The sequence below is a fragment of the Petaurus breviceps genome, unplaced genomic scaffold (assembly GCF_028583685.1).
Source record: "Petaurus breviceps papuanus isolate PSGF00001 unplaced genomic scaffold, PetGlider_PUasm1.0 140, whole genome shotgun sequence".
NCBI lineage: Eukaryota > Metazoa > Chordata > Mammalia > Diprotodontia > Petauridae > Petaurus > Petaurus breviceps.
Window position 1 is genome coordinate 46,186,401 of NW_027185698.1, and position 25,424 is coordinate 46,211,824.

Consider the following 25,424-nt stretch of genomic DNA (forward strand, 5'->3'; position numbering starts at 1 on the left):
AGGGAGAGAGGGGAAGAGAGACAGAGTTTGTATAGAAGGTGGGTTAGCACAGGGAAATGAAAGTGACCCAGTCTTTTTTTTTTTTTTAAAGCAATAGGGGGTTAACTTGCTCAAGGTTACACAGAAAGTTATTTCTGAGTGTGGTGCTGAGTATCTGAGCCTGGATTTGATCTAGGTGAGCCCGGATTTGATCTAGGTCATCCCGACACTGGAGCCGGTGCTCTTACTCGCTGAGCCACCTGGCCGCCCCTAAGCAATTGGGGTTAAGTAACTTGCTCAAGGTTACATGGCCAGGTGTTTCTGGGTGGGTGCTAAGTGTCTGAGCCCGGGATTCGATCTCCAGGTCGTCCTGACACTGGAGCCGGTGCTCTTACTCGCTTTGCTACCTGGCCGCCCCGTGACCCAGTCTTAAAGGAAAAATGAGACTACTTCCAGGAAGTAAAGCATAGGCTCATGTTTAATGTTCAATTTTATGTTCAATTCGCCATGAAAATGGAACCTAAGGGGCGGCTAGAGTAAAGCCCCAGCCGTGGAGTCAGGAGGACCCGAATTTGGTTCCAGCCTCAGACACTTAACACCCCCCCACACACAAACACACACACACACAAAAACTAGCCATGTAACCTTGGGCAAGTTACTTAACCCCAATTGTCCTTGAAAAGGCAAAAAAAAAAAAATAGAACCTGAGTGGAAAGATCCACATGTTTAATAATCAAACCAATCTAGGAAGCAGGGTCCTTCTACAATATGTTTCTTCCTTATGTAGAAATACCATGTCATCAATCCTAATACTTCCCATGAACACATTTACCAGTCTATCTCAAACTGATGGAGTGCCTGAGCTCCAAAAACTTATTTCTAAGTCAGTGGTTTGGAACTCAGGACCCATTTTTCCAATGCTAGAAAGGGGCACAGAATTACAGAAGCTAAGAGGCTCCCTAGTCCAACCCATGTCTAATGAAGTATTTATAACAGAGACCCACAGAATCAAAGCGACAAAAGGGTTCTCTGAGGCATCAAGTACAACCCATGCCTGAACAACAATCTCTTCTACAAGATCAATAACAAGTGTCATCCAATCTCTATCTGAACCCCCAGCCCCAATGAAGGAACTGCTTCCCAGGGCAATATACTTCCCTTTGGGACAACCACAATGCTAGGACACTTTTCTTTGCCTCATGTCAAAATCTGCCATTCAACAACATCCACCCTCTGCCCCTAGTTCTGTCTTCGGAAACTAGCCCAGCCCAAAAAGTCATTTGCTGAAGTCTTCCTCCAATGGCTCATTGTGGTGTGGAAATTACTATGGGCTCTCAAAGTCTGGGCCAGAAAAAACACCAAGATTTGTCAAGTGCTACCCAAGCTAGAAAGCCTCTGAGTATGAGCTGATAAGGGACCATGCATCCATTATTCAGGAGGATCCCAGTTACAAGGGGAGAAAATAATCCTTAGAGAGCTGGTCACCAAGTGATGTTTTTGCTTCACAGCAACTCAGGAAAACCATCTGCTAAAGTGTGGCAGGAATTGGAGGAATTGGAATTGGAATTGAAACAAATTAGAGAGGTTCCACACTTACAGAATCACTGAAGTAGCTAACTAGCACTAAGACAGAACTACTAGATTAGGTTGGGTTATGTGGCAGCAGGAGGGTAGAAGGCAAGGTCCTTAGAGGAGGGAAAGAGGGAGGAGAGCACAGAGCTCTAAGCAAAACTCTGAAATAGGCAAAGATTATCTTTGGAATCCTCCCATAAGCTAATTCCACATATACCAGCTGTTACCTCTCAGATCCCCCTCCTTTCCAATCACAATCAAACCTCAATAGAGCTATCAGGTGCTTAGGAAAAAAGGAAAGTTTATTGAGCTAATTGATGCTAGGTGTGAATGACTAATGGCCACTTAATATTTACAGAGGCACCTGAATTTTTAAATGAGGCTATGTGGTTAACACAAATAAATCTCTGATAAGTGGAATTTCCAACAGCAGTTATCTGGAAGCACTGGATAGGGCAAGCCTGCCTGGGAATTTTCTCTCAGTACCAGCTCTTCTAAGTTGTCTCTGCTCTTCCCAGTTTCTTCCCTTTCTCTCTTCGGAAGCTACAAGACTTAAGGTAAGAGCACCAGGAGCCAGGGAAGGAGGGAAGGACGGACCGCTGCTGGGATGGCAGTGACTGGAGAAGGCCAGGGCTTGCGTTTGCACTGAAGTCAGTTGCTCACTCTTTATAGGGTTTTAGTGAAAATGTGCCCGCTGTGTCGGGTTCTTCCCTCTCCCGGAAGCCCATTTCACTTTCTTCTACCTGATACCCACCTGGATGCTGTGCTTGTTTCTCAAACTTCTGCTTTTCCTCTCTGGCTTTGTCTTCTGGGTTGATAGGATTTCCACACTCGTCCCGGGGAATGATTTTTCCATGGAATGGACACTAGTAAGAAAAAATAAGAAGGGTTTGGATCAAGGAGGAAAAAGGACATGGCTGCAGCAGCCTCCTGCCCATACTGGGAGGCCAGGAACACTCAGGGAGAGGACGTACGGTATAATGGAAGGTAAGTTAGGACTCCTGGGTTTGAATTCTGGCTCAGACACTCAGACAGCTAGGTGACCACTTGGGCAAGGCACTTACTTATTCTGGGACTCAGTTTTCTCATCTGTAAAATGGGAGTAAACAAACACCTCTGACAGACTGAAGAATTCTGACCAACACAATGACCAACCATGATTCCAGAGGACTGATAGTGATCTATGCTACTCATCTCCTAACAGAGAGGGGATGGATTCACGATGCAGAATGAGACATACATTTCTGGACACGAATGATGTGGGGATTTGGTTTACTTCACTCAGAATATTTGTTACAGCATTTTTCTTTTTTCTTTTAAGCTGGGGAGAGAGGGTGGGAGGCAGAGAAGATAAATGTCTATTCCTTGGCTGTTCCCCATACCTAGAATGCTTTCCCTCCTCCATTCTGTCCCCTGGCTTCCCTCCAGACTCAGCTCAAATCTCATCTTCAGCAAGATGGCTTTTTCAGTCTCCCCTTCCACAACAGCAGTGCCTTCCTTCTGAGATCACTTCCCATTTGCACAGTATAATTGTTGGCATGTTGTCTCCCCCATTAGACTGTGAACTCATTGAGGGCAGAGACCAAGTCTGTGTCTTTCTTTGTATTCCAAGGGCTTTGCACAAGGCTTGGTACATAGTAGCAACTTAATATATGCTTATGGATGATGGTGATGACTTGTTAATTAAAAATAAAATAAAATTATAGATTAAAAAATAAAATAAGGTAATAATTTCCCTTGCACTATCTATCTCCTGGTATGTTGTGAAGAAAATGCTTTGTAAATCTTGAAATGTGATTTGTGACTTACTGCTTTCATGTTAAAAGGTAAGAAATTCTCATGCCTGAAATTAAGAAGCTTCAATTTATAAAGCAATCGCAGTCTGTTAAGAGTTCCAAGGGAGCCAAGAGATCTGCTACTCGAACCCTCTCATTTTACAGTTCAGTAAACTAAGGTGCAGAGAGACCCAAAGTCATATCTCCCTAAGAAAGTAAGAACCAGAGAAATTATACAACTTGCCTAAGAGCCCACAGGCTACAGAGTCACAATCAAACTCTGCTTCTCTGACTCCCAATTCAGCCTTCTCTCCACTCTTCCCTGTGGCCTCAAAGTGTCAGACAAGCTAGAAAAGGGATGATCAACCTCTGGCAGCAGACCCAGAGCTTCTGCCTGCAAGCTCAGTACTCTTTCCTTCACACCATGTTACAGAATTATTTCTGATCTAGAACCTCTGGAAAGAAATTATTCATTTGGCACAGGAAACTCAAATCTCAGAATCTGTTTGAGATTCCAAAGCTAAAAAATCATGTGCTACCAAAACTTCTTCATACTTTCCCTAGGAAGGAAAGAAAAAAGGAGGGAAGAGAAAGAAGTACTGTTATTGTTTTCAAAAGTGACCAGTTATCCAAGAAGAAAGGGGTCGGGAGTTTCAAAACAGACTTTTCCTGTATCAAAATCTTCCTCCTTGGGATTCTGAAAGGAAAGTGAAGAATAGAGCTTATTTGGAAGAATATGACCAGATTATAGGATCACAGAATTTATATCTAAAAGGGCCCAATGGAGATTGGAAAAGGAAAAGCTTCCTTTTTCCTGTCATTCTCGTCCCATCTCCATTTTTTAGCTCAGCAAGAAGAGGAAGAATTCGAATCCATGTCTTCAGACTCTTCTCACGTATCACACACAAGGTTTCTTTTCAGCTAATTAAGAGCAGCCCTCTTCCTCATCATTTAAAATATTTAACACATTCCACTTCTCAAAACAAGTGACAAAGCACATTCAATAATGTGATCTAAGTAGGCTGGATTCCCAGGCATGGCACGAAGGATGCTCTGAGCAGAATCATTTTTATGCTGGACAGACTTCCGCCACTCCCTGAGGTCTCTAGTTTTCTGCAACATTAGCCAAATTACTTCTATCCCAAAAAAGCAGTCCCTGAATGGGTGTGGCCTTCAGGGAAAATCCTGGGTTCTCCCTTTCCCCTACATTCACATCCATATGAAATTAGGTTATCATGAAGGGGAGCCTGGAGGGCAGTTTAGGGAGATAAAGGGGAGAAGGGTGATGACCTCCTAGCAATGAGGGCGGATAACTAAGAATTGGAGTTTTGTGTCTTTGTATAAATCAACCCTGAGCCTCTACCCGCAAAGCAAGCTTGGGATAACTGATTCGTTTTCTTTTTCCTAGTGATGACACTATCTCTGCACATCTTTAATACTTTTATTCCAAACATATTAAGCACAATAGCATATGCAAAGAACAAAAAAAAATTGTACATGAGAACTAAAGGTCTTTATTATGACCAGCTTGCTTTTCTTTAAGTATGTATTACCATCTACTTATAGTTTTTGAAGCTGTCCTTCTAGCCTGGTCTCTCTTCTTTTCTTTCCATAAAAAAAAAAAAAAAACAACGTGCTTTAGTAACTCTTCTTTCTGCCCTTTTAATCCTGCAATACCCCAATCCTCCTTTATCCTCCTTCCTAGGCACCTCTCCCCCCCTGGAAGAAGCTCAAAGTCGAGCCCTTCTGGCCCCAGGCGCACCTTCAGCCGGTCCTGCCTCTCACAGAGGCTCCCGTTAGGCATCAGGGCCCCACACTTGTGCTTCACAGGCTCAAACTTGCCAGCAAAGGTGATGTAGCGGCTCTTCAGCATCTCAGCAATTTCTGTACTTTCCACTTCCTCTTCTGTTTCATTTGGTTTCCAGAACCGATGCTGGGAGCCAAATCTGTGAAATCAACAAGGGAGATAGTGTCATACATAAAAACATACTTTTTTCCAAATCACTCCAGAGTCCCAAACTCTCTGTGGGTACACTCCTTACACCTCTGAGTCTTTTGCTAATGAAAACTAATCATTTATCCACAGAGAATTTATCAGACTCCAGGTATGTACAAAACACCGCGCTAGGTACTGAAAATACAAAGCTGAAAAATGACAGTTCCTCATCTCAAGAAGCTCATAGTCTACTAAGGGGAATATGAAACCTATACAAATAAATATGATATGGGATAGAATATGTTAAGGGCAAAGCAGAAATCCAGACAAAATACTCTGGGAAAATCTGAGAAATAACTTTCAACTGGGTGAGAGAGAGTAAGAAAAGAGAAGGTTATATACTATTGGGGGTCTTTTTAAGGAGAGGACCAAATAAGTACCTTTCATAGCTACATTGACCAAGCAAGAGATAGATGTAATTACTAAAGATAAAATAGGTAAGTTTGATTATACGAAATTGAAAAGCTTTTGCACAAACAAAATTAATACAACTAAGATATAAGGTAAATGATCAACTATGAAAAAAAATCTACCGTACCAAAAATCTTAAAAAAGAATCTAATATCAAAGATATATAGACAACAGAAAGATGTAAGACCAAAAGCCATTCCTCAATAGATAAATGACTTAAAGATATGAAGACATGGTTCTCAAAAGAATTACAAACTATAAATAACCATATGAAAGGTGCTCCAGATCACTAATAAGAGAAATGCAAATCAAAGCAACACTAAGGTTTCATCTTACACCCATAAAATTAGGCAAGTTAATAAAAGATGAAAATAGTCAATGTTATGGCAAGACAGACATACTACACTGTTGGTGAAGCTGTGAATTAGTCCAACCATTCTGGAAAGCTTTTGGGAATTTATACCCTTTGATCCAGAGATTTCATTGATAGGCATATGCCCTAAAAGGTGGTTAACAATAAAGAGAAAAGTCTCCCAAATATGCACCAAAACAGTATAGCAAAAATTTTTTGTAGAAGCAAAGACTTAGAAACAAAGTAGATGTCATTGATTGGAGAATAGCTAAACAAGCTGTGGTGCATGAATGTAATGGAATATTACTGTGCTGTAAGAAATGATGAATATGAGGAATACAGAAAAGCAAAGTAAACAGAACCAGGAAAACAATATGCATAATGACAAAATAATGTAAATTGAAAGAACACCACCAAAAAAAAAACCAACTGAAACTGAATGCTCCATGGAGTGAACTGAAGCTCAGAGAAGAAAAGTGATTTGTCCCAGGTTAGATAATGAATTAGAGGAAGAACAAAGATTAGAATATTGGAATCCTTACTGATGAATTTTGTAAACCTTATTAAAGTGCTGTAGGAACATGAGCTGTCATTATTGTTATTGCTATTACTATTATGACTTTAAGAAATGCCCCGGGAATCAGATAAAAGCAAAGCCAGAATGTCACAGGCAGCAACTCATGTAGTCTCCAGGAAAACTTTGCCCCAATTCTCTTCCTGTACTGGAACCCACATTTGAACTACACACTAGCCATTTTTTTAGTTAACCCTGGGGGAAACTCCTATGAAGTGATATAAAGGAACAAGGGAGATCCAACATTCTCCTCCTCAAACAGGTTTTGTTTCTCCTGGACCAAAGAAAACAGCAATAAGGACCCAGGTCCCCAAGGCAGGAGAGCATGATGGAACAAGCACTGGTCTGGGAGCTATAAGGCTGGGGCTGTAGTCTTAGCTCTACCCCTAATTCATTGTGTGTGACCTTCGACATGTCCTGTTCTCTTTCAGGGAAATCCCAGATCCCTCCTATATTCAATGAGAGATTCAGACTAGATGATCTCTAAGCTACAGTCTATCCTAAATGTTCCATGTTCTAAGGTACCACTCCCACTTCTAATGATCCATGTTCTAAGGCCCCTCTCGGCTTCTATGTTCTTTTGCTCTGCAGTTCCTAAATGAGGATTCAGGCTCAACTTTAATGAAAGGGAAACGAAAGTTCTATTGTTCATCAACACATGACTCCAGATATATTTAAACATAATCCAAGCTGTTTTACACTCCATCCCAGTAATGTAACTAAGCTAACATATATTGATTTAATCATCCTAGCACTTGGAACCTGGAAAAGAACACGGGTGGGTTTTCTGGAATGGTGCTAATTAACCAAATCCTGGATAATCTGAAGCTAGAAATAGGATGACCACCACAGTCCGTGCTAGATGCACTATCTTACACACTGCAGAAATCCAACTATACTACTATATCCAGAACCACAGAATGTCACAGCTAAGAGGAATCAGGGATCTAGTCTAATCCCTTCATTTTATGGATAGGTGAACTTGGGCCTAAAGTGGTAAACTGAGTTGCCCAAGTTCACACAGCAAGTAACAGCCAAGATGCAAAGCTCAGTTTTCTGACTTTCCACTACTCCATCTTTCTCTCCTTTGGTTCTTTTGACAATGGACAGAAATCAAGGAACCATTAACTTGTAGAGTATTACAAACCAAGGTCCAGATATGAGTGAATCCTAAGGGGGCCTCCTTCAGTTTCCAGTGTTTCCAGTGCTATGGGGCCACAACATACTTCTATTCTAGGCTAAATCAAAGGCTTGGCCAATACTTTGTACTTCCAAATGTGCGTGCCATGACTAAAATTATCCCTGGTTGGCCTGGCATCTCTGCTGGCTGATAAGTTCACCATCTGCCCTCAGTTTTACTGGAGAGAATAAAAATCCAACAACCAATCAAACCAGTGGTAGATGCAACTGATTTCACTTAGGATTTGAAAAATTACTTTGCAACGCAAACTGAAGCTTCATGACGGTTTGGCTAATCTCATGGGCAAATGTTCCTCAAGACCTTCATGAAAATTTAACCATCCTAAAGACTTTAAAAGGCTGGCTTAGTTTAGAGACCAAGAGAGGAGCAGCCTCCACAGTGGAAAACTGCTTCTGTGTCTAATAATCTCCCCACAAGAAAATATGAAAGGCAACAAACAATGCTTCGTGATGGTGGTCTTGAAAACACAGAAAGAAAAGGAGAAATATATTGTGGCACAGTAAAAAGAGGCTTCCCTGGTATAGCAGACAGAGAGTTGAATCCTGCATCTAACACATAAGGGCAGTGTGACTTTGGGCAAGTTATTTAACCTCTCAGTGTTCTAGGCAACAGCAACTATATATTGGAGAGATGATGCCAATCTACACTGTTAGAGGGAGTTTTCTGAATTCAAAGTTCTCTATACTAGTGAAATCACAGGTCCAATCCTTCTTCCCATAATGAAAATCCAGTATAAGGTAATAGACTTTACAGTATGAATGTTAACTTATAGTATAACATACAATATAGCGTGCTATAATGTATATTATAGTATGAACATTTAACTTATACAGAGGCAGAATCCAACAACCTCCTGGTCCAGCACCTCATGAGCTAGACTTTCACAACACCATAAGAATTTAAGACCATCTAGTCCAATGCCCTCATTTGACAGATGGCCAAACCAAGGCTCTTCGAGGTAAACTGACTTGCCCAGTACCACACCAGTAGCTAAGCAGCAGAGCTGGCATTCAAACCTGGATCCTCCAGGCTTAAATTCTATGTGCTCTTCACTTTATGATGTCAGGTTTGTATACATGGTCTCCTACAGAGCATAATGTTTTAAGAGAAATATGGCAGCAGGTTCACAGAATACCAAATAATTGTAAATTATTATTATGTAGACATATAATCCTTTCAGCTATGATCAAGAGACATGGAATGTAAAGACACAGGAGTGATGAATGGTTCCTGGGGCACAGTTATAGTTATCAATCCAATTCACCCCACATTTATTTTCCTACTGTTACATACTACTGTAATATTTCTGGGCCCTGAGAGTACCACCAACTTACATTCTCAAAGTAATTCAACATTGACAAGGTATTTTCTTTATAATCACCCTGTGAGATAGACCATGTAAGATGATCCCCATTTTATAGATGAGGAAACTGAGGTTCAAAAAAAAGATAACTGACTTGCCCAAGATTAATAGCCAATCAATGTCAGAATTAGGATTCACATCCAGGTTTCCTGAATCCAACCAAAATTCAAGAATCTCTCTAGTAAACCAGGTTACTGCCTGCAAAAATAGTTCCTGGAGGAAATATCAAGTTTAGATAAGACAGCCTTGGTTCTTATGGAGCTTTACAATCTCTAAAAGGGGTGCAACACATACCAAAGGGGTTATTATAGGAAATGTAATAGTGTAAGAAATGTTGAAGGGCAGGGAAAAATGGCAATTTGGGATAAAGCAGAAATATACCAAACTAAAGAATTATAGATAACATTTAGTCTATTATTTCTAAGTATTTCATGTAATACTTACCTTTTATCACTCTTTACAAAGCTAGTTAATTTTAAGGATAAAAATGTTATAAATAATATGGTTTACTTATCAAATACCATGTTTGAACTCTAGAGTTTCCCCTCATGCCCCACAAATTGGCAAAAATGACAAAAGATGAAACAGTCAATGTGGGACAGACTATGGGAAAATGAGCACATGAAATCATTCTTGGAATTCTTTCCATTCTGGAAAGCAATTTGGAATTGCGCAGAGAAAATGACTAAAATGTCATTTTTGGCTCAGAGAGTTCACTGTTAGGCATGTATCCCAAGGAGTTCAATGATAAATAAAAACAACACACCAAAAAACTTATAGTAGCAAAGACTGGAAACAAATCAGGGAATTTCAACTAGGGAATGCCAAACAAAAAGTGGTACATGAAATAATGGAATATTACTGCTTTGCAAGAAATTATGAATAGAAAGAATGATAATTAAAGGAAGCATTTTCATGGCTCTTTAAGGTTGGCAAAGTGCTTTATATGTTATCTCATTTGATCCTCACGACACACCGGTGAGGCAGGCTAAGTGACTTGCTCAGAGTCATACAACTAGTGTCTAAGGTCAGATTTGAACTCAGAAGATGAGTCTTTCTGATTCAAGGCCCAGTGCTCTATCCCCTGCACCACATTACACTATTACTACTACTTAGCTAAAAATAAGAATCTAGAGTATTTGTTCCATTTATATATTCACATCCAGATCAGAGGATCATAGATTTAGAACTAGAAAAGGACCTTCTAAGTCACTGAATTAAATGCTCCCTGTTTTACAGACCAGAAAACTGAGATGTAGGGAGGGTAAGGGGCTTGTCTAGGTCATACAGCTATTAAATGTAGAATATGAGCCCAGGTCTTCTGGCCTCAGAGTCCAGTACCCTGTGCACTAAACTGGGGCTTCTTTAACTTTTTCTACTCGTGACCCACAGTTTAAGAAGTGCTGCATGAAATCACATGGAGGCAATTTGGTAGGAGGGGAAAAACAAACGGATTTACTATCAGCCTCAGCAGCATCTGTGAGTGAGCTTGGGCAAGCTATTACACCTTGGGTCTACACCGAAACACAATAACTCAAATGCCTGGAGGGGCAGAGACATTATGCAGTGCTGCATAGGGTGTGTGTGTGTGTGTGTGTGTGTGTGTCTGTGTTTGCGTGTGTGTCTGTGTACACGTTAGCCTTGCAGTGGCTTTGTTCGTAAAGACAACTCACACACATGTATTCCCATCAGACCTTGTCCCTTACAGCTGTCTGTTGTACAGGCAGATGCTGCCTTGTGTTCAGCTGAGGGGGAGGGGAACAAACAAGAATAATAATCAACCTGTAACTGTATATTGAGCTGACTTAAAATAAATTCACATGTATTGAAATATACATATGTGTTCTTTCTGACCAAAAAAAAATCCTGTCCTGCAGATTTACATTCCTAAAAATACAAATATCATTCACTCAAAAACACTTATAAATGCCTGGTGTGTATGAAGTTCTGTGCCTTGCAATAGGCATGAAGAAATGAACATAACACACATTCTTCTCAAAGTCAAAGGCAAAGACATGAGCACAAGTGACTACGACAAGGGAGCAAAATCAGTTCCAAAATCAGGTCTCCAAGCAAAGGGATCCGAGGAACCAGAGGATGGTGACTCTCCCCAGGGGTGGGGAAAGGGCATGTAGGAGATGGTATCTGAGCAGGAACTTGAAGAAACAGAGGAGCTTACCTAGAGACAGGACATTGGGGGGGGGGGGGGGAGGGGGGGGGGTGGGGAGAGAGAGAGACGGGGGGGGGGGGAGCCCATTCCAAGAATGGGTGAGGAAAGGGTAGAGGGAAACATGAGATAGAGGGCAATCTGACTTGGTTAGAACAGAAGTACTTGAAGAAAGTACTGTGAGATATGGTCGGGCAGGAAGGTAACACCCACACTCGTTACGCAGATGTAAACCACAAAGAACACTATCTGTGCCACCCAGGGGTGTGTGTTCGGGTATGGGAGGGCACACATCAGACTGTAAGCTCCCTGAGGTCAGGGACCATCTTTTGCTCTTTCTTTTGTTTTGTTTTGTTTTTTGCCCTTTCTGATTCCCCAGTATTGAACCGTGTACACTCGCAATGGTGGGACAGTGTGTCTCTCCACCTGGTGCATCAGCTGCTCTGCTCTTTACTAGGGGCCTGTATAAGCTTCCGCACGGTTTTCCATAAACAAATGCTAAAACAACACTAAAAAGTTTTCGTGCTTCTCCGTGTATTGATGCTACTTTGCAATGGCTGCTTCTGTTCCAGTCATTTAACATGAGCAGGGTGTGCACTACACATAGTAATTATTAGGTTCATTATCTCGTAATAAGAGGTGGCTCTGAAGAACCTTTGGTGTAACGTACACAGGGCACAATTTCACAGAAAGGAACATGCAATGTGTGTGTGGTATAATGGGATCAGAAAATTTTGGCTGCACGCACACACACACACACATACACACACACTCTCTTACTTTTTTAAAAATCCCAATAAAGTCTCTCTCAGATCATCTTCCCTTAGGCCCTATGCAAAAACCTTCAGCTTTGATCACTGTGGAAGTGTATTTGCACTATATATGATTTTGGAGCAAATTAAATAACTTAGTATAAAATCAGACAATATTGCACTGGTTTGGAACTTGTATCTTAATAACACTTTGGAAATCACTCCGGTTACTAGAAAAATGAAAGCAAAATTGAGCAGAAGTGAGGAGGTTACATGCCTGGCTCAAAATTTCTACAATTATTTTGTAATTTGTTGGCACATTCCCACCAGAAATCAGTGACACTGGCAATGGGACAATGGGCCACAGTGGGAAGATGACTAGACTTTGAGCCAGGAGAAGTGGGCTCAAGTCCTGATCTGTCACTAACTTGCCGTGTGACATGAGGGCACATGTGAACTCTCTTGAGCCTTAGTATCTTCATCCACAAACTATCAATCAACAAGTGTTTATTAAGCATTTACTTCATATTGGGTATTACTTAAGCACTGGGTGTAAAAGAAAGAATCAAAACAGTTCCTGCCTTCAAAGAGCCTGCATTCTAACAGGGTAGAGAACATGTACATATGTCAGTGCACACAAAATCAAGAAGAAATGGAAGGCCCCACCAGCTGTGGAGACCAGGCCAGGTGTCCTGCAGGAGGCAGCTCTTGGGCTGTGTCTCAAAGAAGCCAGGATTCTATGAGGCAGAGGTTAAGAAGGAGTGGACAGATGAGGTGAACATTGAAGGCAGCACAGCCAATGCAAAGGCCTGGGGATGAGAGATGAGTGCCAGCCTCACAGAGCCTGTGAAGGGCAAGAATGTGCTAAAATGCTACCAAGACAGGCCACGGGCAAGTCGTAAAGAACCTGAAAAGCCAAACCGAGCAGTTTGTATTTGATCCCAGGAAGCCAACAGTTTATGGAGCAGGGGATGGTCATGGTTAGACCTACACTTTAGGAAGACGTCCAGGAGAGATCAGCTTGGGAGACGCGAGGCAGGCTGTCTCTAGGGTCCAGACATGAAATGACTGTGCTGGTGGTTGTGTGGGTGGAGCACAGACGTGAGAGGAGCTGGACGGAGAGCTGAAGGATAAGGGAGCTGACTGCCCCCTCCTCACCAGGGCACTGAGGAGACCAAGGGAGGTGTCTGCTCAATCTGGTGTGAGCTACAATGAGCAGCCCAGGGAAGAAAGGCCTCCCAAGGTGAGTCTGGGGAACGCTGGTATTTCGCATTTCAGGAAAGATTGCCAACTTGAAGGACCAGTTAGTTACTGAGGCAGGCTGCATGTCAGTCCCTTTATGGAGATCTTTAAGAAGAGGATCAATTCTCTGGTGAGATGACAGAGGAGGATGGTCCACCCTGAAGGCCGGCGGATGTCACAGGTAACCTCTCACTGTCTTCCAGTTCTAAGATTACAAATGACACTTAAAAGATGATTCAGCTACAGGCCTCTGACTAGATGGGAAGCATTTAGAAATCAATCTGGTTTGCTCATGTGACTCCCGCAGAGACATGAAAACATTTACCCTACAGTTTCCTCAAAGAAAAGAGACAGTAAAAGCAATGATGGAAGGGAGTAGAGGAGGTAGAATAAGGCTATCCAAGGAGCATTAGAGCTGGAAAGGGCTTAGAGATCAGAAATCTCAGAAATCTGTTGATTTTAGATGAGGATATTGAGGCCAAGGGAAGAAATAATTTGCCCAAGGTCACACAACCAATTAATGGTAAAACTCAAACTGGCACTCAAGATTGCCAGGCTAGTGTTCTCTCTCCTATACAATATAGCCTTCAAGGAAGAAAATAAAGGGAAAAAAAAGGTTTTAAAACGAATTTTATGGTTAACTCTGAACAATGTCCATAGTTAATTATCTGATTTTTGTTTCTTAAGATCTCTTAAGGGTATCAATCAGGCTGACTGGGTACAAGTAATAGGAAAAGGAAGTACTGGTAATACTCTGCTGTTCCCTAAAGAGACCTGGACAGAAAGGACATCCAGTGTCTCCATTTGGAAAAGGAAATGGCAGAAGTGAGTCGCCAGGCAGTTCCTTGGGCCCCAACCAAATATGGCCATCATTACAGGGCACTTAGAAAGCCATATAAATCATAGGGTCAGAGAACATCAGAGCCAGAAATGACCTATGGCATCATGGTCCAATCTCCAACTTCTAAAGATTAGGGCTCTGAGGATCAATGACCTGTCCAAGGTCACAGCCAGAAAGTGGCAAAACAATGAGTCCAGGGAATGAATCCAAGGAAGCTGATTCCAAATCCTGTGCCTTTTGCAACATAATACCATGCTCATCAACATTACCATTTCCAATCATAAATTTCATTTTTTCAAACTACTGCCATAACCACCCCTAATCTTTCCCTCACCCCTGTCAAAGTGGAACTGACTCCTTAAAGAGAAAAAGTTCTTAATACCTGTCAGGTAACAATGCAGAAGCATTCACATGTTAATTGCTTGTATAACGATTTTGCCTACTGGGAACTGTGTAGAAACACAACTCCACTTAAACCACCACCACAATGGGAAGAGATTTATCTCAGGTTCAGGTTTTCTAGCTGAAAACAATCACTCTTTGATTGTCAGAATAAACTAGGAGAGCAAAACTGGGCCTGGACACAAGGCCAACACAAATGGCTGCTGTGAGCCAATATTATGATTTCTTAAGTCTCAATAACAATAGAAAATATGTTCCTCTTAATGTCTAAATATCCATAAACTTCTGAAAAAGAGACTAAGAGGTAATTTTCCAGGTGCAAAAGAATCACAGAGCAGAGAAGGTCAGTGCTTCAGAGCTGAAAGGGCCCTAAGAAATTACCTCTTGCAGCCCCCAACTCCCCCATTTCATATATGGGGAAATGGTGGCCCAGAACAGGGAAGTGCTTAATCTCAGTACTGGAGGAGCCACAGAACTGAGTGGAGAACCCGAGTCTTGTGATGCTTAAAACCATTACATACCCTACTGCTTATAAAACTGTTTCCATTAGATTTTTCCTGACAGCCATATCCAATGACATTAAATTGCCAGAGAATAAATTCTCATATGTGTAGATGGACAATGATGACCACTTTCAAAGTAAAAATACATTACTATTTTATCTCTGACTTTTTTCACTTGTTAATTTTTTCTCTCCTTTATTCCTTTCCATCACTTCTACTATCACTGTCCCTTAACCCTATTCCAAATGTAGAAGAAGATCGAGGGTAAGATCAGGCAGAGGAAAGAAGAGATACTCAGATCAAAGAGAGGAGGAATGATGATAGCCATCAGAGACCAGGCTGAGTCATGCCTGTAGAGCACAGTTTGAAAGGCAATGGTATTAAGGACAGAAGAACATCCAGGTATTCATTCAAAAATATGCCAAGCATTGAATGACATTCCAATTTTAGATAAAATGCAACTTCTGCCCTCATGGATCTGAAAGGTTCGCAGGAGGAAAAGACATAAACCAGAGAGTTCATGATTTAATCTACAAAGAGACAGCCTCGAAGCTTGAGACACATCCCCTCTGTGACACAGACTGGATGTGTGATCCTGGGAAAGTCACTCAACTTCTCATTGCTGTAGGCAACTCAGCAATACTCTAAGTGGAAGAGAAGGTGTTGTTCTGAGTAAGTAAGATATATTTCCTTACCTGGTAGTTCTCTATACTAAAAAAAAATACCACAGGTCTAGTCCCTATCCTAAGACACTAATGTATAAATGTAAATATCTACAGAGCTCTAGTTCTAGAGTCAAAGGACTTGCATTCAAACACCATCTCTGACGTTACCTTTGTGACCTCGGACAAGTCACTTAAAGTCTCCCTGGGTCTCAGTTTCCTTGTCTATAAAATGAAAGGATTGGATTAGAGGGCCTCTAAGATCCCTTCCAACCCTAGAGCTATGATCCTATACATATATGTATATATACACATACATACATGTATGCGAGTATGCATATGTGTGTACATGCATTAGAGAAACATAAAATAAAGTTCTATATAAGGTCCAAAGGACAAGGTCAGTACCAATGAGGGGAGGGTAGTGGTGTGAAGAAGGTTTGGAAATCAGGGAAAACTTCATAGAAGAGACAATGACTTCCTATCTGACAAAAACTATTTCAAAGACTGAAAAGCAGTTTGGCAGAAATTAGGGTTAGACAAACATTATATACAATATATTGAACAATAAGGTTCAGATGGACACACGGCTTAAATATAAAAGGATACACCATAAAAAAATTATAAAAGAACAGAAGGAGGTGCCTTGTACACCTATGGACAGAAGAAGAATTCTTAATTAAAAGAGGAAAAGAAGTGATCATAGAAGACAAAATGGGCAATTTTGAATACAGAACATTGAAAAGTGTTTATATGAACAAAATTAATGCAGCTAGACTGGAAGGAAGCAGTTAACTAAGAAAAAATCCTCATAGAAAGTATCTTTGGCAAAGGTCTACTTTGATTATGGTCCATGATTATGTAGGGAATTGTTACAGAAATGTATGAAAGAGAACTATACCCTAATAGAAAACTGGTCAAAGGACATGGAAAGGCAGTTCTCAAAAGAAGAAATTCAAACTATTACAATATGAAAGAAAAAAGTTCCAAGTCACTGACAGTAAAAATAAATGACAACTAAAAAGATATCAAATTTTAAAACCTCAACAGTTTCACATCACACATTATATTGTATAGATGACAAAAGACTAAAATAGTCAATGTTGGAAGGGCTGTGGGAAGGCAGGCACACTAATACACTGAAGGTGGAGTTATGCATTGGTCCAGCCAGCTGACCTGAAAAACAATTTGGAATAAAACAAAAAAGTCACTATGCTGTACATACCTTTAAGTTAGCAAAAACACTACTAGACACAGACCTCAAGGAGCAAAGTCGAAAACAAAGGAAAGAAACCCCAGATATACAAGAAAAGTCACAGTGCTCATTCATGGAAAGATCAATAACAACAAAAATAACCAAAGCTGAATATTATGAAATTATCACAACCAAACTTGACCTCAAAGAAGAGATAAGAGAAGGCACCTCCTTGCCCTCTTCGCGGAGGTAGAAGACCATAGGTACGAAGCACAACGGATGCCAGACTTTTTTTAATGCATGGGTTAGTTTTGCTAAACTGCTTTTTCCCTACTCTTTATTATAAAGGGCAACTCTCTGAGAGGAAAAAAGGAAGATGGATATATTTGGTGATGTCAAAACAAAATATATCAGTAAAAATTTCTTTTAAGAAAGCATGAACTCTGTTATAGAAACAAACAACAGCAACAAAAGGCAAAAGGGAGAGAAGTAAGGTGGGCCCGTAGCTACAAGGCACAGAAGAATCCCTAGAAGCTGCAGCCACACATACTCACTTAAGAATCTTCCCAGCTGTCGGCTGCTCCTCCCCCCAGTAGTAAAGGTCCATCCCAAATGGCATCATAGGTGCTCTTGCTCGCTCTTCTGCTAGCTTCCTTGCCTTGTTGTCATCAGCCTCTCCCACAGATGCTGCTGGAGCACTTCCGGGTACACTAGAAATCACAGGAAAAGCCAACGATGAAAGACAGTAAACATATCACCATGACTCTGGCCTCCTGAGAGAGGCCATGGAGCTTTCTGGGAGTGGAGTCTGAAGGTCCCACTTCCTAGCTTTATGGCCATAAGGAAGTTGTTTTCCCTTTCTGAACTACAGTCTTTTATACTGTAAAATGGTGATGATAATTCTTCTGCTATCTGTTACAGGAAAAGTCAGAAATGGGAGATCTTACTCGTGGGCATTTCTCCTGTCTTGGGCTGCTTAGGTGTACAGACAGGGAACTCTTCCTAATTTCAGATGAGAAGCTCCTACAAGCCCACCTTGGGGCTGGGCACCTCCATTCAAGTCAAGCTCAACTAGGGCAGAATTGTCACATCTGAATTTGGAGGAGCCCATGGAAAACACTCAGCTCTGTATTTTTTTTTTCTTCCACTGGCCCAAAATCATAGGATTTAGAGCTTGAGGAGACTTCAGTCCTGCCAACCCCTCTTTTTATAGGTGAGAAAGTTGAGGTCAAGAGAAAGAAGGGAATTGTCCAAGGCCCCATAAGTCCATCTCTAAATCCAATGGTACTCTTTCAAAAAAGCAACTTAGAGAAAGAAAAAATGGTTTATCTACCTCAGAAAGTAATTATTCCTTAAATTCATAATTTTTAAAAGACTATTTTGCAGGTGCTCTCTATATACCTTTTGAAAATATTTGACCAGTTGTGAAAATACATTATTACTTTTCATCAATAAACATAGCAAAATGCTCTGGAAAACAAAATGCTCATTTTTATTCTTTTAAAACCTACCATATCCAGAGCAGTCTTGGAAAATGATATTCTTCTTCCATAATGGTCTTCTATGGCTTTCACATCCTTCGCCCCCCCCCAATCTTCCACCCCTCCCACCATGCCCCAGAGGCCATTTTTGCAATTACAAAATCATTCTGAGATCCTGTAAAGATATGGATAATATATTCATAGACTTTCAAGGTTGGAATGGCCCTTAGAAATTACCTAATTCAATCTTATGTCCAACTGATGAATCTCTTCTACAACATCTCCAATAATTAGTCATTCAGTCTCTGTTTGAAGACCTCCAGCAATGGGGAACTCACTACCTATTGAGGCACTCCATTCCACAGAGTGTGGGTACTCTGTTCCTCTGGAATTGGGCTTAAGCCTATCCTAGCATTAGATAGCTCTGCTTATTATTACAGTTCTTTATACTGAGCTAAAAGCTGCATCTCCTGCATCCCTATAATATCCTCCCACTATCCCCAGTCCTGTGCCCTTTAGAACACACCTATTCTCTTCCACAGGAAAGCCTTTCAGATAACTGAATACGGGGGTGATCCCCACCAGCCCACCTACCCAATCTTCTCTTCCTGTAAAATGTAAACCATTCATGAAGGTTTAACTAAAAAACAAGTCGGACTGGTCAGTAGAGCCTAGAGTTCCAAACAACAATGTGCCAGAAAGGTGCATCAATAATTTGGTAGCCCTATAGATGTACAGCAAGGCCCATGAGCTCATTTCTGGGGAAATAGAAAGTCTGGAAAGAGACCTGCTGGACAGAGGAGAGAATTTGGGGAGCCTATCTCGGAGCACCCTCAGGGTAGCTGCAGCACAGGTTGGATCCAATTCTTCTTCACTGGGTCTTGGTTTAGCAGCTGAGCTGAGACCTCCTGACTTCATTCCTCCTCCTTTCCTCAGTGCTGATGGATGTGACAGGGGCTCTAGCCCTGGAACAAAGAAGTATCTATTAGTGGTATTTGTACAGGTCAAGGTGTTTCAAAGTTAGTCATTGAAATCCTCTGGATTCTCTATTTGGTCAGCACCTGAATGGCCATGCTCCCACTGTAGGGACAGAGGAACAAAAGTATAGTGGGGTTAAGTCCTGGTCAATGTCTCACAGCCAAAAAGTAAGGCAGTTAGTAAGGGCTGTCCTCTAAATCTGTGAGACTCACTCTCCATTTGCTAAATCACATTGTGCCTCAGTTTAAATAACCTTTAGAATAACACAAGTTTCCCTTTTTTGCTACTCTTCCAGAAAAAGGAAAAAGCAAAATGATTAGCATTCTAAATCCACTCTGTTTTTTGAGTCACCCTCTCGAGGGCCTTGGGGCTCTCTAACTAAATACACAATTCCCAAACACTTAATTTTGAAAAGGAAAATTGATTGTTTCCAGATGAACAGCCAAGCTAAGACAAAAGAGAACCACCGAAGTGACCCACCACCCCAAGACCAACTCTTAGATTCCCCACTGAAGCAATATCCAGAGTTGTTAAATTAGCCCAATCCAGAGGCAGATGGAAAAGAAATGGGAACAATGATTTTGGCTGAGACAAGAATTTAAATATGTAGACTGTGGAAAACTGATAAGATAAAATCCAAATGAAATTAACTTGTCTACAAAAGAAAATCAGCAATGCCTTGATTTAAACTACAATAAAGAAGGAATAAAGCAGACTTACCTTCCCCAAACACCATGCTCCACCTCCCAAGTTTTAATAGAAATATCAAGAGGTTGAGACTGTCCCCCTCGAAGCCCAACCAAAGAAACATCAGCATAGTTGGCAGTAACTTGTTAAGTCTCACACCCCCAAATCTATCTTTCTCTGTACCTTTCAGTTTACAGCTAGACCCACATACTCTGACCTCTCAGGTGCAGATGCTAAAAGGGCTGAGAAATAACCAACAAGTGACAAGAGAAGACTGTTTGGGGAACAGAGATTTAGGATAAATTAATCCATTCAATCTCAAAAGCCACCAGTTAAGCTAACAGTTTAAGGAAAAATAACACTACATTTACATACAGAACTTTAAGGATTCAGAAATATATTATACACATTATTCCATGTAGTTCATACACAAGTTCTATCACCCCCATATTACAGGTAAGGAAATAGAAGTTAAGCCCAGGGTATACAGATAAGTGTCAGAGACAGGACTCAAACCCAGGTCTCCTGCTCCCAAATTCAATTTACTACTTTCTATAATGTACACTGATAATCCTAGGGATCTTCTCATCCATCCTATCCTCATAAGCCCTGGGAAGTAAAGGGACCCCCCCCCCCCCCCAAAATCACACAGGGTAGGCCTGCTGGCTCCAAACCACCCCTTCTTTACCCTATATATATATACTCTCCTTAGCTGAGCTGTGACCCATGAGCCCCTTGCCTCATGTAAGGGATGTTCTTATGGCCAGAAGAAGAAGAATATGTGCACCCCCCAAAAAAAGTGGGAGATAAAATAAGTCTAGATAATTCACAACATTCAAATGCTGGACCCTTAGATAAGTGACAGTTGAGTTCTGTTTCAGCAGTGCCAATGAGACTGGGAACACTCACAGCTTAGATTTTAAAAAAAGGACTTCCCAACAAACACAACTGGCATCATCCCAGGAAACAGCACTGGGTTTGGATTAAGAGTGCCTGTGTTCCAATCCTCCCTCAGTTTCTTACTGTCTACAACCAGTGTGAAGTTAAGCAAGTCATTTAACTTCTGAGACTGGTCCATAAAGTCTAGTCCCATAAAATAAGGAAGTCAGACCAGATGATCTGTTAAGGTCTCTTCTAGTCCCAGATCCTATCATTATCTTCCAACTGAAGGACAGTACTTAAAGCCCTGAGTGAGAAAACAATACTCATTTTTTAGATCATTTGACCCTAACTAAATCCTCCCAAAGATAGATATCTTGCCAACACAAAAAGTATAAAAGTGAGAAAATAGAAAGCTTAATGAGTCAGAAACCCAGCCTCTAAGGATGTCAGAGCAATCAGACTCATGATCAAAGAACAGATACTTTGGGGCAGCTAGGTGGTGCAGTGAAGAGAGCACTGGCCCTGCCTGGAGTCAGGAGGACCTGAGTTCAAATCCAGCCTCAGACACTTAACACAAAACTAGCTATATGACCTTGGGCAAGTCACTTAACCCCAACTGCCCTACCTCCCCCCCTCCAAAAAGGAAAATAAATAAATAAATTTTTAATAATTTAAAAAAAGAACAGATACTTCAGAGCAGATATGCCTATGTTCAGCCAGAGGGATACTTCAAAAATGAGACTTTATTTCCCTACTTCCCCTTTGATAAGAGTCATTTATGTTGTTCAGCTATGTTAGCAAAGGTGCTCCTCCTCCAAGACTGAGTCATCAAGAGGAAGCTAAATTAAAACAATGTGATTCAGAAATCTTTTTAGTAAATCTCAATTCTGTTATTAAAATCCCTTATGATGAAATCTGTTCTTATGAAATCCCCTTTTTCCTCAAGTAAGAAGTCCTGATATTTTTTTCTGATTCTGGGTCAGTTCAAAGGGAACAGGGCACAAGGGGAGAAGGCTTACACTTACAAGGATCATTGGAGCTCAGGAGCCTCTAAGCCCTCTACTCTACCACGTGAAAAGGAATGCAAAAAATTATGTTTCTAAAATATATTCTTTGGTATATATTCAAAAGATTGATGAGAATCTCTGTCCAAAAGTCTCATCCAAAAAAACCTCAAATTTCCAATTTCTCACACAATTTTGGGGGCAAACCCACTTATTGACAATGACACACATGTACAAGGGAGCAGTGTATGCACACGCACACCGAGCGCACACACACACACACACACACTCACCCCCACTGAGGAAGGGCAAGACTGATAAGTGAACAATGTGACATTTAGATAGATACAATCACAACTAAAAGATCAATACAAGAATTCCTAAGAGTTACAAGAATGAAATATATTTTTCATTGATTTGTTGTTTCAAGCCATTAAAAAGATGGGTAAGCGTGTTAAAGAAGGGTAAATACTAACGGCGTTTAAAAAAAAACACCTCCCATTTTAACATTGTTGTAGAAAATCAATCTCACTGACATACTTTTAAAGTAAAAGTCCCTAAAGCAGACAGCATTCCTCAGACACCAAGAACATTCGTTTTCAGAAAGAATAATGGGCTCTTGGTTAAAACAAGAAACAAAATGGGATGGTTACAAACACCCAAATCAAGAGATTTCAACTGCTTCTCGCCTCCCGGCAAATACAAGTACAGTGTCTCTGCTCAAATGTACTCCCAGAGTCGCTTTTAGAAAGAATCATAAAAATGTCCAAATCCCCTTTTTTGTTTAAATTGACCAAATGGCACCTATTTGCCTGAAGCAATAAAGCAGACAGTGTTCAAGAGATAAATCGATAGGAGGAAATAGAGAGGCTGGGGTTTCAGCTGAAAGTTAGGCTGCTGAATGCTGACATTATTGATTTTACCTAGTTCAGCTGGCCTTGTAATTAAAATGTAAATTTGAGAAAGAGATTATGTCCTGACAGAAATGGTGGGATTAAGGGGAAGATAAAAGCCCCTCAGTGAAAATTCAGAGAAAGAAATGAGAAAGAAAAAGAGCCCAGGTTTTCTTCAGCTGTGTGGATTTAGCCTAAATCTAACGACTTCAGATTCACCTAAGTTTAATTGAAAAAACGGTGACAGAATATAAACTAATGTTATGAACTGCAACTCACCCCAAGGGCCATATTTACTATGGAGTTTGGGTGGCACCTTTTATGAACTCCAATGTAAAGCAATCTATCCCTGCTGGGGAAAGATAACCAACTGTATTTTTAAAATATTTTTAAAGTCATGCAGGTCCCCTGGTGCTTTGGTGCCTTTCTGCAAAATCCCATCACTGAGGAGGGGGGATAAAGGGGACCTCTGGGAGCCAAGGCAGGGCCAGGGAGAGGTTGGGGCTTTTTAACTTTCCCCAGAAGGCACCGACCTCAGCACTGACCACAAGCAGGTCTCTCCTATATGCTCACTGATAAGGTAGATCAAGGGATTCAGAGGCAGAAGGGTCAGTGGAGACTAGTTCAGCTCCCTCACTTTACAGCGCTTGAAACTGAGAACCTGAGAGGGGAAGCACTTGGCCTCAGTCACAAGGGGCAAGAGTGTTAAGATTCTAACTCTGTACATTCTCTGACTCCTAAACCAGTCAGATCCTAAGAGATCTGTTATTGAGCTCAGAAGGGAATGCCAACAATGCCAACCTTAGAAGGAAGGGCACTGGTGTCTCATCAAAGGGATGAAAGGTCATTTCTACAAACATGATCACATCTCCCCAGAAGTGGTTTTCAGCAACCTGAAGTGTTCCTGAGTCTCACAACAGTCATCAAACAAGAGGCAAAGAAAAAAATCTAAGCAAGGTGTATTCGGTGGATTATTTCGGCCAAAAGTTGCCTAGATCATCGGAGAGAACAGTGAAATGGATGAGAACCTGGGTTCTTCTCTTAACCAGACATTGTCACACATGACTCCCACACTCTAAGGTCCAGGCACACTGGTCTTCTTGTTACTCCTCACACACAACCATGCATGTCCCATCTCTAAGTCTTTGCATCGGTTATGGCCCACGCCTGGAATGCCGTTCCTCCTCATCTCTGACTCTCAGAATCTGTTGTTTCCTTAAAAACTCAACTAATGCCCCCTTCCACCTGAAGTCTTTCTGATCCCAGCTGCTAGTGTCCTCCCCCTCAAATTCTCTTGCATTTATTTCAGATATGTTTGTAACATATGTGAAGTAGATGCATTTTTCCCTCTTCCTCCCCAAATATATGGACATGGTGTCTCCCCATCCAACACAATTGAAGCTCACAGAGGTTGAGCTCATTCTATTTTTGTTTTTGTGTCTTCAGCACCTGGGGGGTGGGGGTGGGAAGAGCTTGAGGAATTCTTGTTGATTGAATATGACTGACTGGTAAATTTGTTCTGACACCCACCAGCTACAAGAATTTGGTAAGTTACATCAGTCTCTCTGGGCCTCACTTTACTTATCTGTAAAATGGTAATAAAAATACTTGCAGCAATTTCCTCATAGGGTAAAGATAAAATGAGATTATCTATATGAAGTACTTTGTAAACGATATTACAAATGTCAATTGCCACTGAAATAACTAGCACTATCAGCACTGAAAGGAAACATGGAGAAATGGAAAGAAGGCTAGCCTGAGTCAGGAGGAGCTGGGGCTCACAGAGGCCATGGGACCATGACTCAAAGTTGGAGACAAGCTGCTAAGCTGCATCAGGGAAATCAGTTTCCATACAGGGAATTCACCACAGTAATTAAATAATAGGGCCAGCCACCCCAAAACACAATTCCCCTCAATAAAGGCTTTACCCAGCTTTGAAAGTGCTTTATAAAGGGTAAAATCCAATAAGCACGAGCCATTTCTATTCAGTTCCATTCACTCAATTCAAATAGGAGGCAGTGGGGTCTAGAACAAAGAGCATCAGATGAGTCACAAGCTGAGTTCAAATCCCAACTCAGTCGTCACAAGCTTTGTGGACCCTGGCAGGTCACTTAAGCTCAGTCTCGGGGTTCTTCGTCCACAACATAGGAATGACGATGCTTATGCGGTTACTTCACAGAGCCCTTTGTAAAACCCCAGAAAGCTACAAAAACAGGATACATAGCATTAACATCTTTATTTACTAGCCACTTCACAGGGAAGGAAAATCATGCATGCTACGTGCCAGGCACTGGGCTATGCTCTTTATGATTCTGATCTCATTTGATCTTCACAACAACCAATGGAGGTAGGTATTACTATTATCCCCATTTTACAGATGAGGAAACTGAGGTAAGCAGACATGAAGTGACATGCCCAGGGGCACACAGTTAGGAAGTGAATGAGAGTGGATTTGAATTCAGGGCTTCCTGACTCCAGGTCCAGTAATCTACTTCCCCAAAGTTCTAGAGAG

At 41.2% G+C, this 25,424-nt stretch overlaps 1 protein-coding gene across 4 annotated transcripts in view; it reads right to left on the minus strand.

Moving 5' to 3' along the window:
- Positions 1 to 25,424, minus strand: part of UVSSA (UV stimulated scaffold protein A) — a 102,306-nt gene that overhangs the window by 13,923 nt on the left and 62,959 nt on the right. For all 4 annotated transcript variants that reach the window (XM_069071441.1, XM_069071449.1, XM_069071458.1 and 1 more), the window contains 4 exons: positions 19,256 to 19,433; positions 17,542 to 17,697; positions 5,089 to 5,272; positions 2,306 to 2,417 (listed from right to left, as the gene is read on the minus strand). In XM_069071441.1, the coding sequence (XP_068927542.1) occupies positions 2,306 to 2,417; positions 5,089 to 5,272; positions 17,542 to 17,697; positions 19,256 to 19,433 (630 nt within the window). The remainder of the gene's footprint in view (positions 1 to 2,305; positions 2,418 to 5,088; positions 5,273 to 17,541; positions 17,698 to 19,255; positions 19,434 to 25,424) is intronic.